A 13,500-nucleotide genomic window follows, 5' to 3' on the forward strand; every position below is an offset into this window, starting at 1 on the left:
GGTAAAACAGAAAATTTAATGTTTTTCTTAATTTGTGTGCAAAAACCTTAAACGACAACTAAAACGAAACAGAGGGAATACATGCTAAATTGCTAATTCAAATATATTAATCCTATTTACACAATACAATATCCAAGTTTTGCAAGAAAAAATAACAATAAAACTAATTATTGTAAGCTCCCATTGACTGTAGAAAAAAATGGTGAACTTACTTGATGTTTGCAAAATTTTCTTTGATTGAAGAAATCTTTAAACATTTGACGGAAGTATGTTTTTTATTGTATCTTTAACGTAAAACATTTTGTAGGCTAAATATTATATATATATAGTATAACTCTGGTTTAGATTACCAAAAAAGAAATTGTTAGATTCAAAATGACTTTTGTAAATTTGTGTAGCAAAATCACGAGGCCAAAATCTTAGGTGGAACGGTACGATTCAGAAAATTTGATTTTGATTTCAGATCCTTATAAATATTTTGTTTGTTTTCTAGAGTTGCGAACTCTTAACCTCAAAATGAGTATGCCTCTTTAATGTTTGGGTTTCTTAGTAAACCAGAGTTTTTTTTTTTTTGTTAAAGGGTTTAGTAAACCAGAGTTGTATCCCACTCTAGCAAAGGGAAATTTTACCCGACCAGTTTCTACTCTCTAGTATAATTCATTCCCATTATTATCATTTTTTTTTTTTTGCATGTTATAATCATTTGCATTAAGTTAAATTTAGTTTGATTATAATTGCTTCGGAATGTTCCACTTCTCGTAAAAAATGTTTCAAGGCCACTAGAAGTTGGGCCTGTCTCGTTCAAGAGGCCTAATCCATGCCGTGACTTATAACGTGCACCAATTTGTTAAGGATTTTCAATTGAAGTTGATGGGGTATAGTCTCTAAAAAGTAGAACCTCGGAAGTAAATTAATGATGTTATTTTTTTTTCTTATGATCAATCAAGAGAGGATCAAATAATAATGACTATTAGTAGAGCAGAGATAAGTTATAATTTTATTTTAGAAAACAACTTATTTATTGAACATAGCACAATTTCCAGATACCCTGGAAAGAAAATGATGAACAAAAAGTGGTACAGGAGAACTAAGATTTTAAGAGACGAACCACAAAATCGAAAAAGCTAGAGTAGAAAGAAAGTTAGCTAGAGTGCACAACTCAAACAATGCATTATTAATGAGTCTCTAAATAAGATTCACTACTTAAACTTGACTTTGGTTCTCGACATCCTTGTTGATTTGATCTTTTGGATCAGTTATGTTTTGGCTCTTGACCTCAGTAACTTGAATTTGAGTCTCCGGAACATTGTGAATAAGAGGCGGTTGATGAACTGCTGAATCCGAAATTGGACCGGGTGTGACGGTGGTTAGCTTTGCTATGTCGATAGAATGATCGGACACGGCTTTAGATTTGTCTGTCTTCTGAGCCATAGGAATTTTGTAGTACTTAAAAATTATGTAGAGAATCATTTGAACAGCTCCTAAGAACGCGCCCAACACATTTGGAAGCTTCAATAGTAAACAAATATGTGTAAAGGACATTAATATTCCATTTCTTGTCGACAAAAGAAGTTGGCAAAGAAAAATAACAAATGAAAATTTACCGACATCACAACATAACAAATTAGATTTTTTGTTTTTAGTATCCTATTGTACTCTCAATTTCTTAGCACATTTAGTGGGGGTCTAATTATTATATATATATATTTTTGAACTAAAGCTTGTTTTCATTCCATTAGTGGGGGACATTAATATTTATATAATGCTAGTAATAAAGTGAAAAAATGTGTACGGTTCAAAATCATATATTCGTTGCCACGACATTCATATTAGACTAAAAGCCTTTACGTATATAGTTTGAAATGAGGAAAAAAAGACAAAGGTAACTACTGTTTTTACTTTATTAAAGAACCACCCATAATAATCTAATCATATAATGTTTTGCTGTCCTTTATGCTTAGAAATGATCGGAACAGAATAAAATAATTGAGAATTTTGTATAAATAAACTCACCGCAACGTAGAAGTCTTTAATAGCGAGACCGTAGAAGAGCCACGTGACGGCGCTAATTGTAAGAAACAACGATAAAGAGAAAGGCATAAACTCCACACTTCTTGTTCGTACCACCACTCTCTGCACCAAAAATAGTAGTTTCTAACTTTTTTAATATCCCCAACGTGAAAACTATGTAATATAAAGCAATGACAAGACATACTATACATTAACTGCAGGAGTATTTATTATGTTCTTCATAGGTCAAATTATGTAAAACATGGCTCGTTCGTATTTATAAATGTTCCTATATATATATATGCATGTAATAGAACGTACCATGATACTCAAAGGAGCTGCGAAGACACTGACGGAAAATCCAACGCAAATCCCTCCGAGAACTTTCTCACGTGTCGAACCTTCGGTTAAGAGCTCGCAGACAAGAACAATGGCAGCAAAACCCAAAAAGTTCAAGAGACCAAGAACTTTCAAAGTGGATATCTGCAACATCGTTTCAAGCATCTAATTATGAGCAAACCGGATACAAAAGCATTTTACGTATGTGTATCTGCATGTTTATGATCAACGTGAAAGCTACGATAAAAGTATATATAGGTATTAAAAAGGTGTTTCAACATACTCTAGTTTTCTTGTTAGCATAGGTTACAAAGAGGACGATGTAGATGGTTTCGATGACGCATCCAACAGCGTTTATGGTGATGAGAAGGAAGCCTGAGCCATCCTTTTGCATAGCGTAGTAAATCCAAAGCATCGCGCTAAAAAGAGCTGAAACATAGGGAAGAGACTGAAATCCTTCGGTTGATTTCTTCTTGCATATCCGTACAAACGTGGGCCTAAATAATATGAAAGAAAACGTTTAATTATTTCTAAACAACGACAAATAAAACAGACTTGGTGAGAACATGTTGATACTTACACTGGGGCCAAGAACACGACGAATGATATGATGTTACCTGCAAATTTACAACGTAGTAAACATTATCAGTTTTAAAACGTAATTCAAAATGTTGGTTGAGTTTGCTAGTATAAATGATGCATTGTTTTGTGAATGCTTATGTATATGTATATACACACGTACCCATGATGCCGAACACAAATGCCCATACATTGTGAGTTAGAGCCATTTCTTTCTGGTTTCTGGATTATTTTTCTCTGCCTTAATTTGTTTGGTCGGACTATCGAAAAAACTTATGAGCGGGGAAAAAAGTATCGAAATCAAGAGTATGAGAGAGAAAGAGCTCTTAAAGCCTCTTCTAACTCTTGAAAGCCAAGCTCTAGTTTGTGAGTTTTAGCTATGAATTTACAATGCCAATGATGGAAGATATATATAGAAGGTTCACATGTGAAAGGATGCAATGTTAGTACGTTTTAGACGACATCGTTTACAGACGGTGAGAGAATTAGGACGTGTCACATTATTGATCTCAGATCTTTCTAATTGATGTTTTTTTAATGGAAAATGTCATACATTTTCATGTGGTATGCACTCTTGACGTCTATTACATTAGTATCAAACTTTTTTTTATGCCAAACCTAGATTTATATTTTAATATCGTATTCATACGAATGAGCTTTAGCAAGATTTTCTATAAAACGAAAAAGAACATTTAAAGAACGGTCGATAGAGGTTTATTTAGAAAGCCATTTAACGAGTGGTTACTTATCATTTAGAGGTAACCAATAAGCCCCTGATCGGCCGTTAACCATTAAAGTAATATAGATCATCATTATACGCCTTTTTCATTCAATTTGAATTACCTTTTAAAGTATATGATTCTCTAATACTTAATCCGGAGAGAGTCGAGCCAAATGATTCCCTAAATACCTTTAAATTCTTCTAGATTAGCCAATCAAAATATATTGCGGAAACTGATTAAATAATTTTACAGAAATTTGAGTTATCCGACTTAAAACGAATTTAATTAAGCACTCGAGTGTTGGATTTGTTTATATGACTTGCAATAAAATATATATTGTATGTGTATCCAAAGAATCATTAGCCGTATCAAATTGCTTAATTAATTAATAGGGAAATACGATTATGTTGTAACAAAAAAGAAGTTTATATATAGTATTAAAACATATCTAAAAAGAAGAAGTCACATCGAAGTTGCATTAGGCGGTCCAACAGCAGGTACAACCATCAAAAATCTTAACCGTGATCGCTCCTTTTGTTCATCGTACCAGTCAACATGAACATTTTCCATTGAGTCTGCACCACGTGTGCCATATTTTATGTTGCTTATGACTTATGAGCACCATTATACTCAATGATTTGGCAGCCAAAGTTAGGTCCGTAACTAATTTATTATTACTCTTAAAGTCACATTTGTGTTTATCTCTTCATCGTATATATATCTTTATTAAATCTTGTTAAATAATTAATCTATTTATTATTAATTGCATTAATGACTGGGTAACGTTTTTACATTGTTTCATCCAAACAGAAACAATTTCATAGTTAATTAGTCATTATAAAGTCATAACCACTAAAAATTAAAATTTTAAGAAGAAATGATCACAAAGAAAGATAGAAATGGTACTTTTCACTTTTTATATATATTTTGTTTTACCATATAAAAATCAAGGAATAAAATAAGAATAAAGAGTTGTATTGCGTTTTATCTTAATAACGTGACTGTCGTGTGGGTATAGGTAGGATTCAACATCATACTTCTCGATGTTCCACTTGGCTACTTTCGTGTTATCTAAATTTATCTACGTTTACACAAATGATATTGTGTATCAAAGCAAATTGTCTCACTAACCTTTTCTTTTCTATAAATTGAATTTCTCTTATCAATCTATGATTCCACCTTCCGCAAAACTTTATCGACTAGTTTGTAACAAATGATGAAAACAATTAAGTTATATTTTAACAAAAAGAAAACGTAAATTTATATCTTCATAAAAATATTTATGTGAAAATGTAATATCTATTTGAGCAGACTGAAATTAATTGGTCACTACTGAATTTTCAATTTAGAAAAGATTATATATACTAATAAAATACGTGTAATTTATTGGGAGAACCGGAGATCGACGGTCGAGATGATCGCCCAAGAATATGAAAATCGTGAAGATCGAGAAGGATCTAGAAGATTATCATATCTTAGTTAGAAATATTTATTTATCTCTAAAGTATAATTTACATTTATCATTATCATAGTTTAGGAAATTAGGTTTAATATTTATCTCTATATAAGAGAATGTATCTTGTATCATTATTCTTATGAGAGTCTATTATAATTCTTTCTAAACACTTTTGTGTTCTTTACTCTCATCAATTTATCATAATTTGCATATAGCTTTAAAAGGCATTCCTTAAAACCAAAAATTTACCATAAATATCAAAAACAAATTAAAACTGTATATTGTAAGAAGTACCATTAACATGTGTTTTAGAAAAGGCCGTCTAAAAGTTAAGGAAGATTTTCAAAATGAAAACTTCTTAAAGCACAAATTATAGTACTTTTTTAACTTTACGACTTTAGTGGTAGTTTTCAAAGCTAAAAGGGTGTATTAGAAAACATTTCTTGTTTAAATATCATTTGGATATTTCAACTTTCATGTATTGTTGTTGTTTGTTTTATCAAACTCAAATCATAATTTAAATATCTTTTGATATAAATATTCTACATTAAGTATCCAAATATTGTGAGAGTAAAACATTTTAGACTTTTGATGCAACTAGATTAGAACTCGGGTGATATGTATATAATGAAAAAAATTAAAAATTAAATTTATTCTCATAAATTTTAAAGTTTTTGATTGGTTTACTTGTCACGTTTTTTAATTAATATAAAGATATTGAATTTAATTTGTAAAAGTTATAGTCGAGCATAAGCACAAAAAAAGATATATACGTATATAACCATGGCCGGTTTGAACACATTCATACAAATTGTTGAACCTACCATACATATAAATTTAAACGTAATAAAACGAGAAAGCGTGTATATTACAAACGCTAAATGACGATAGAAGCAGTAAATATTAAACAAAAAACCCTGAATAACTTTTTAAAACAAATTAATTCGCAAACTTGACATAAACATAAACAAAAATTGTGTAGCATGTACGTGAATCATAAGAGACAGCCGGCGAATTATTTTCATAATACAGGAATATACTTTTGCCCGTCTCAATATTTTTTCAGAATACAACAAATATTTAAAAAAAAAAAAATCAGAACTAAATTATGTTATATCAAAATTAAAAAGTGTTTTTATTCACCTCAAACTTTACATATAATAACGTAGCTTCAATATTCAAATAAAAGATTTAATAAAACATCCACATGATTGCCAAATTTTACCTTCATTAAATAATGAATGTAAAATGGTAGATAAGTTTATTCATTTGTCATGCATGTTTTTAATACCATAGTTCTCAAACATATTTTTAGAAATTACCAATCTTTTTTTCCGAAAAGGATTGACCGATTTTCAACTAATTCTATCTATTGGAAACTTTAATCAATTTTCTATATATTTAAAAATAATCGCCATGTCGTCGAAATGTTTTTCGAAAAACTGTTGGTCAGAAAACAGAAAAACGATCGAAAATAGAAATTTTTTAAGTGATCATGTTATTATATCGATTGACATGCTACTTGTTATTACAGGCAAAATAACACACCAGTTAGTTACGATATTCTGCCACCATATTTTTGTTATTGTAATATTTCTAACACATTTGGTTATCTAGCCAATAACCTATTGACAATGAGTTCAAGTTTTAACTCCAAAACTGAGATTGGGAACGAACAAATCTTAATCAAAATCTTAATTCTACAAGCACCAAAATACAATGACATTTGAAAAATCTATAGTTTGATCAATTTGTTAAGACAGAGGAGTATGTCTAGTGATAAAATTATTGCTGATGTTTGTTATATAAATAAATAAGAAAGAAAAGACTTGAATTTTTTTTGGCATATTTCTTTTTTTGGATAATCTATGATTCCATTTTGGTTCAATATTTTCAGTCATTTACTAATATCTGCATATCGACTTTGTCAATTACCCTAAAGGTTGTTGTCACATCGTCTTTTTCTTGTGAATTATAAATCGTGAAATGTAGTAAAGAGGTTATCACATCAGTTGAGAGAACAACACGTTTACAAAGTTTTAAACATTTCATCCCGATCATCATAGCATACGGTGAAGCAAAATAATCAAAGTCTCTTGCATCTTTTTAACACTTTGAAATGAGAAGATGATACTTCGTGACACTTTAAGTTAGGCCACCTTCTTTTCATGTCCTTCAATATACAGAGCGAGACCAATTTTATTATTTTGACCTTCTACTGAAAAAACTATGGAAACTATTATTAATAAGTTTTCTTAAACCAAAATTGGGGATACTTTAAAAATCTTTTAGTATTAGGAAACGTATCGTTGTTCCAAGTAGGTAGGCAATAAAATAAACATCTCACTTGGAAACTTAGTTTTGAATGACTACATATGAAGAAACTCAAATTGATCACAAGAGTTCCAACGTCAATCAGTGAGTTTCTTGGGTACGTGTGAATATGAAATAGAATGAGTGTAAAATTGATGTTGATGAGTCATCGCTTGCTTTTACTGTCGTTTACCATTTCAAGACAGTCTCTTGGTAAGTGCAGATTAAAACATCACATGACTCTATCTACTCATATAGACACAGCCCGATTGTGTTGTGCCGTATGTTCCCATGCCACTTGTCACCATGTACCGACGTTCAACTTTCTCTAGTTTTTGTTTGTATCATTCTAATTTACTTAGTAGTCTTTTGCTTGCTCCTTGAGCATTTGTGTCCTTTATTATCAATTTTTGTCATCCCATGAATAAAATGTGGACGCAATTTTGTTCGAATAGATATCTTAGTGACTTAGTGTTAGTGTAGATTGATCCCAACAAAAAAAAAGAATAAGAAAAGAATTTTTTTTTTTATAAAGTATAAATAAGTTAAAGATGATGATATATTTTTTTGGGTAGGAAGTTAAAGATGGTGATTGGTGAGTGCTAGAGATAGTTCGATGTAAATGATATATCACAATATTATTAAGGAATCTTATTTTTGCAACCATGCGTAGCAAAGAGAATATGCCGCTAAAACCGCAGAAAGTTTTTACTAGCAGAAATGTAATTATGTAAGATCATAAGATTTTTAATGTAAAAGAAATCGCAACCATCCAATGGTAAACATAATTATGACATGTTGAAGCATATGCATTGTAAATATCCAACTTTTTAAGAAAGTTTCTTTTGAGCAAAATTAACGGTCGTTTTGTAACCCCCAAAAGTTTGGAATGCTGGCTTGTTTGAGTGGTGTGCATGTAATCTTCAATCTTCTTATTTTTTTGTGCAAATGCATTTTTTTTTTAAAAAAAATCATATAATCTTCATTCATGAGTTATTATTTTTCATGTATTACCCGATCTCACACGAGAAGTTTAATACATATGAGATTATATATTCACCATAAATTTATTCAATTTTAATTATTCTTCTTAAATGAGAAGTTTTTTATAAGATATTTTTTTGGTGCCCTATCTTAGTTCAAGAATATATAGTATTTTACAAGAGAACAGTAGTATACTAAAAAAGTACATGCATAGCTTTTTCATGTTTTTTGTTAAACATACATATAAATAGGCCATATAGGTTTTTATAATTCATCTAGACCATCAGATAATATTTTGAGACGTAAAGAACGTGTCAATAAAATGAACCATTGGACGACAACAAACTGTAAATTAAACGTATACAAAAAAAAAAAAAAAAAAAAAAAAAAATACGTATACTTACAAAATAGGGTGAATTAGCTGTATAACCAAAATGACAAAAGAAATTAAGAATATAGCACGTTGAAGTGAGAAACAAAATAAGTAACCATTTCGTTTCGGTTAGGATGAAAATGTCCTCATTTGGTGTGAAAAACTGCCAGGAGAGAGACTATGAGCCACGTAGGGTGTTTCTTCTATTTTATTGGATAAATTATTTACTTACTTCCCTTCAGTTTTGTTTTACTGTAATTTCATAAAACAAATTGATTCAAACTCCAAATTATATTTAAAGAAACATAAAAAAAAATTCTCAATGTAATGTGTTTTGAATTTTTTCAAGGGTCAATTGCAAGAATATCACCTTTTCAATAAAATATTAAGAAAATAACACCATAATATTTATAATGTAGTAAGTAACCATACTTGTGGAAGTCGGATTCACACACTCAAGTATTTTTGTTAAGTGGGAAAGATTATTTTTGAGGGACAAAAATGAATATATAAAAACTTGTAAATTGATACGAAAATTGCTATGTATATCTCTCTCGAGAGGAAGATCCCCTTTACATGGCCATCGGCCTCTATATTTATACACCGATAAACGACATTAAAATGAGTAATTAAGCACAATTATTTCTTCTTAAATGTGTCCGTTTTGATTCTCCGGCTTTAATGCTCAACGTTTGAATTTGAGTTGACTCTGATCTTCGTGGGCCTCGCCTCTTTCGGCCCAAGTATCCGTAAACCGACTTACCCGTGTCTTCTTACACCGAACTCGTGTCACAGTGTAATCACTTCGGATTCTCGAAATGGTGACAACCACTTCGACCGTCCCTTCGGCTCACGGGTCCAATGGGCTTCATCCTTTACGGGCCATTATCTTGATCACGTGGCAATCTTTGGTTGGTCTCGTACTTCTGGTGCGGGATCCGACACCAACAATTAGCCCCCCAAGTTCTTCGAAGTGCTATTCCAGTTCGGAGGACTTTAAATGCTCAAGTGGCCAAGGATTGCGCTCGAGAATCTTTCTGATTTCCCGCCGAAAATCCCATCACTCCTTTAATTTTGGCACTATCCATTTTTAACCGAGTGACATCTGTCATCATTATGACCGTATATTGATTAATTACTATTAAAACGGAAAAAACCTTCCCACTTCCCACACGACTTCCGAGGCGGTTTCATCATTAGCTTGAGGTAACTTCTTTTCACCATTACTCTCTTCTTTTACTTTTGTACTTTAATCAAAACCTCTCTCTTCGTTCCTTCACCAAAACCCTTCTTCGCCGGATCTTGAATTTTTCTTTCTTCCCAATGACTTCTGATTCCGATAGACCCGAGTCTCCGTCTTTTGACGAGAGGCGTTCTAGTAACGACGAGTGCACCCGCCCTGGTGACATTGCCGGTCCGCACTATAGGTCCACTTGTACTCTTCAATCCCTCGAGCGATTGAGAGAGCTTTGCCGGATTCCGCCGGAAATTATGGCGGAAGTACAAATAGCTTCCCCCACAGAATCCCCAGAGAACCATCGCGATGGTTACTTCTGTGTGTATGAGATTTATTTCAAGGGTTGCGGGCTTACCTTTCCTCTTCCCGAAGCCCTAATTTTATACCTTGCGGCTCTTGAAATCGCTCTTCCTCAATTAACCCCCAATCTTCTCCGTACAATTCTTGGAATTATAACAATCGCGGCGGAGGCCGGTTATGTTATCGGAGTTGCTGAACTGAATGAGCTTCTGAGCGTGAGAAGTTCATCGAAGAAAACGGGATATTTCTCAGCATATCCTAATGCCAACAGGAACATCATTTCACATCTTCCGAACAAGGATGAAAATTGGCATCATCCTTGGTTTCTAATTAAGAAAACCCCCGCTTCGATTGGAAATCTCGCTGATTTTCTCCCTTCGAAGTGGTCTGCGAAACCCGGTAGTGATTAGGTTGCCCGTATCTTTCCCGGTTGTTTCTTTATCTTTATTGACTAACACCGTTGTTTCATTTCGCAGCTTTCATCGCTTCCAACCTCCCATCTGAAGAGTTCATCGAATTCTTCAAAATAATTCTTGAAGGGGAGACCCTTTGGAATTCCTTCACTCTTGAACGATTCCTGGAAGCTAACCACAGACTCAGGATGAGTCCGCCTGGTCATCTTCACCAAATTCCTCCCCCTCCCTCAACTCAAGAAATGTCATCTCGGGCCCTTGCGGCCAAGCGTAAGTTGCTTTCCAAGCCGATGGCTGAGGCTTGCGAGGAGAAGAAGAAGTTCCTCGCGACTTCCATAGACAAGAAGGACTACAGTAGAACCTTGCTGGTTGATGACGGCAGCACCGAGGGAGCTCGATCTGTCGCTTCCTTCAGATTAACTCCTCGTCGCGATCGTCGCGACTCGCGTTCTCCTCGGAGGGTTCAATCTCCTCGCCGTGATTCACCTCGTCCTCCCCGAGATGATTTTAGTAACGAGCCGATTAAGAACTTGGTTCGCCGGAAGAGAGACAAGTCTTCTCGCAGCGATTCTTCTCCGCAGAGGGAAAAGTCGAGGGCCCGGACTGACCGCTCACCTCGATCATCCCCTCCTCCTGAACCAATGGGTCCTCCACGTCCGGTTGATATGTCTTCCTCCTCCCAGCCTGATAGTGGAAAGACTGCTCGGAGTGCGTCTCCGAAAAAGGGAGATTCTGAATCTCGAGATGCTCCCTCGAGGCTGAAGCCTGCTCTTGTACCTCAAGTCAAATCGCTTTCAGGTTCGGTGACTTACACACACTTAAACTTTTTGTCTTTATTAAAATTCCAATTTTTACAACCCTTCCTTCTTCGCAGCTATGGAGAAAGAGGGCAGCGTCTTCCGATGCTTCAAGACCCGATCGGGTTCGATCTTGCCAGACTTTGACAAATGGCGCCCTGCGATTCGTGAACGTTATTTGCTTCACGCGCATCACTCTTCTCGGGTCTGTTCCGCTTTCTTTTGTGTATATTTTTTATTGTATTGCCATTCTACGAACTGACTCGTCATCCCGGGTTCATGTATAACGCCAGGCTCAAAGCGAATTTAACGACATGATCGAACATTACGAAGGGTTGGTCATTGGACGGGAGAAGGAGATCGACATGTGGAAGAAGAAATTCTCAGCGCTTGAGGCTGACCTCAACTCTTCTGCTGGCTCTAAGCACGATTTGGAGGACAAGGTCGATAGGTTAACGTCGGAGTTGGCGCAGGTGAAGGGGGAACTGCAAGACTACTATGACCGGAATTACAAACTCCAGGATGAACTGTCTGGTGTTCAGGGTAGACTTCACGAATCCGAATCAGCCGCCGACACCCTGAACAACCAACTTATCGAGCTCGACGCGAAGTACAAGGCGCTAGCCAAGTTGCGCGATTCTGAGTTGGCAAGGTCGGCATCGAAGGCCAGAAAGGAGGTTAAGGGACGCGGGATGGAATTGATCCAAGGGGCCATTCGCTTCATGCAAACCGAGAAAGCTAGGTCGGACCTGGAGTCAGACATCATGGAGCACGAAAGCAACTTGATTCTGCTGGACCAAATCCATGAAGCAGATTTCTCCGAGGAGCAAGAAAGGACCGAGCTGTCGACTAACCTTTCTGAGAAACGGAGTCGCTTAGCAGCTCTTCCCACTTCGATCTTCAACCCGCTTGACTTCGAGGCTTTCTTTACTGAATCACCTCCTATCAGTGAATCGGGTTTAGACTGGGCAGGTAACGCTTGGTTCATGTGGCTTACCTTTTTCTTACCTTGTACCTTTGACTGACTGGAATCATTATTTCTAGGTTCAAGTGAGAAGGAAAACGTTGTCCCGCCCGCAGCTCCAATGGTACCAGAGGTCACTCCGGAGGTTGGTTGTACCGCGGAGGGTGGTCAAGGAGCTTCATCTGATCAAGCAGCTGCCAAGGATGCGAATGAAGCTTCGACTATTGAGCCGGATTCCGAGGTGACTGCTGCTCCGTAGTGGCTGTGTCCACTTTAAATTGGGGATTGTCCCTTTATTTTTAAGACTTAATTTCAAACTTGTCTTTGCCTAAGGAGGCTTTATTATTTTCTTTTGAACAAAATATTTGCCTGAGGAGGCTTTTAAACCTTTCTAGGTTGTGGCCCAAGGGGGTCTGGTTAAAATTATATGCGGGTTTGCAAAGTCCGCTTTTAACCTTTTGTGGCCTTGTGGCAATGCTTTCGAGATTTTTAGGCTGATCAGACCTTTCTCTTTAGAATGCGAGAGCTGAGCTCGGCTTAAAGCGAGTTCCCCACTTCGGGTTTAGTCAACTCGGTAAACTTGTCAGGCTTGGGCCTTAGAAACTTTTGCAATTAATGTGACGGTTGCTTTTTCCCTTCTTAAAGAGAACGGCTCGTCTTTTAATGTAATAATTGCCTTTTCTCGATTTTCCAAAAGTGGTTTAACCCACTCGGAAACGCTATCATTAATGGATTTATGGTTCCAAGACAAACCCTAAATCATTATAAATAAAGGCTTACCTACCTCTAGGCTTTATTAAACATGACTATAGAATCTCACTTGAGAAATATTTTAAGAATGGAAAACGAAGAAGTAGCCCCCATCGCTCCCGGCAGCCCACTTTTCTTATCCGGCGACGGATTTGAACCGGCTGGCGTTCTCTTTCCTCACGCCGTCTTCCATTTCCCTTCAAAGGAGAAGAAAGAGGCTTGCGACTTCATCGACAAGGTAAATATTTAAAGTTTTTTGATTT

At 35.3% G+C, this 13,500-nt stretch overlaps 1 protein-coding gene across 1 annotated transcript; it reads right to left on the reverse strand.

The window, feature by feature from the left end:
* Nucleotides 1–325: 325 nt before the first annotated feature.
* LOC9298990 (bidirectional sugar transporter SWEET13) lies at nt 326–3,836 on the reverse strand. The gene is made up of 6 exons (XM_021018088.1): nt 3,092–3,836; nt 2,930–2,966; nt 2,633–2,846; nt 2,332–2,493; nt 2,014–2,133; nt 326–1,509 (listed from the first exon to the last, which is right to left on the reverse strand). The coding sequence occupies exons 1-6, from the start codon at nt 3,135–3,137 to the stop codon at nt 1,204–1,206; spliced, it is 885 nt and encodes a 294-aa protein (XP_020873747.1). The 5' UTR covers nt 3,138–3,836; the 3' UTR covers nt 326–1,203.
* Nucleotides 3,837–13,500: the final 9,664 nt, after the last annotated feature.

Source organism: Arabidopsis lyrata, assembly GCF_000004255.2.
Source record: "Arabidopsis lyrata subsp. lyrata unplaced genomic scaffold ARALYscaffold_91, whole genome shotgun sequence".
NCBI lineage: Eukaryota > Viridiplantae > Streptophyta > Magnoliopsida > Brassicales > Brassicaceae > Arabidopsis > Arabidopsis lyrata.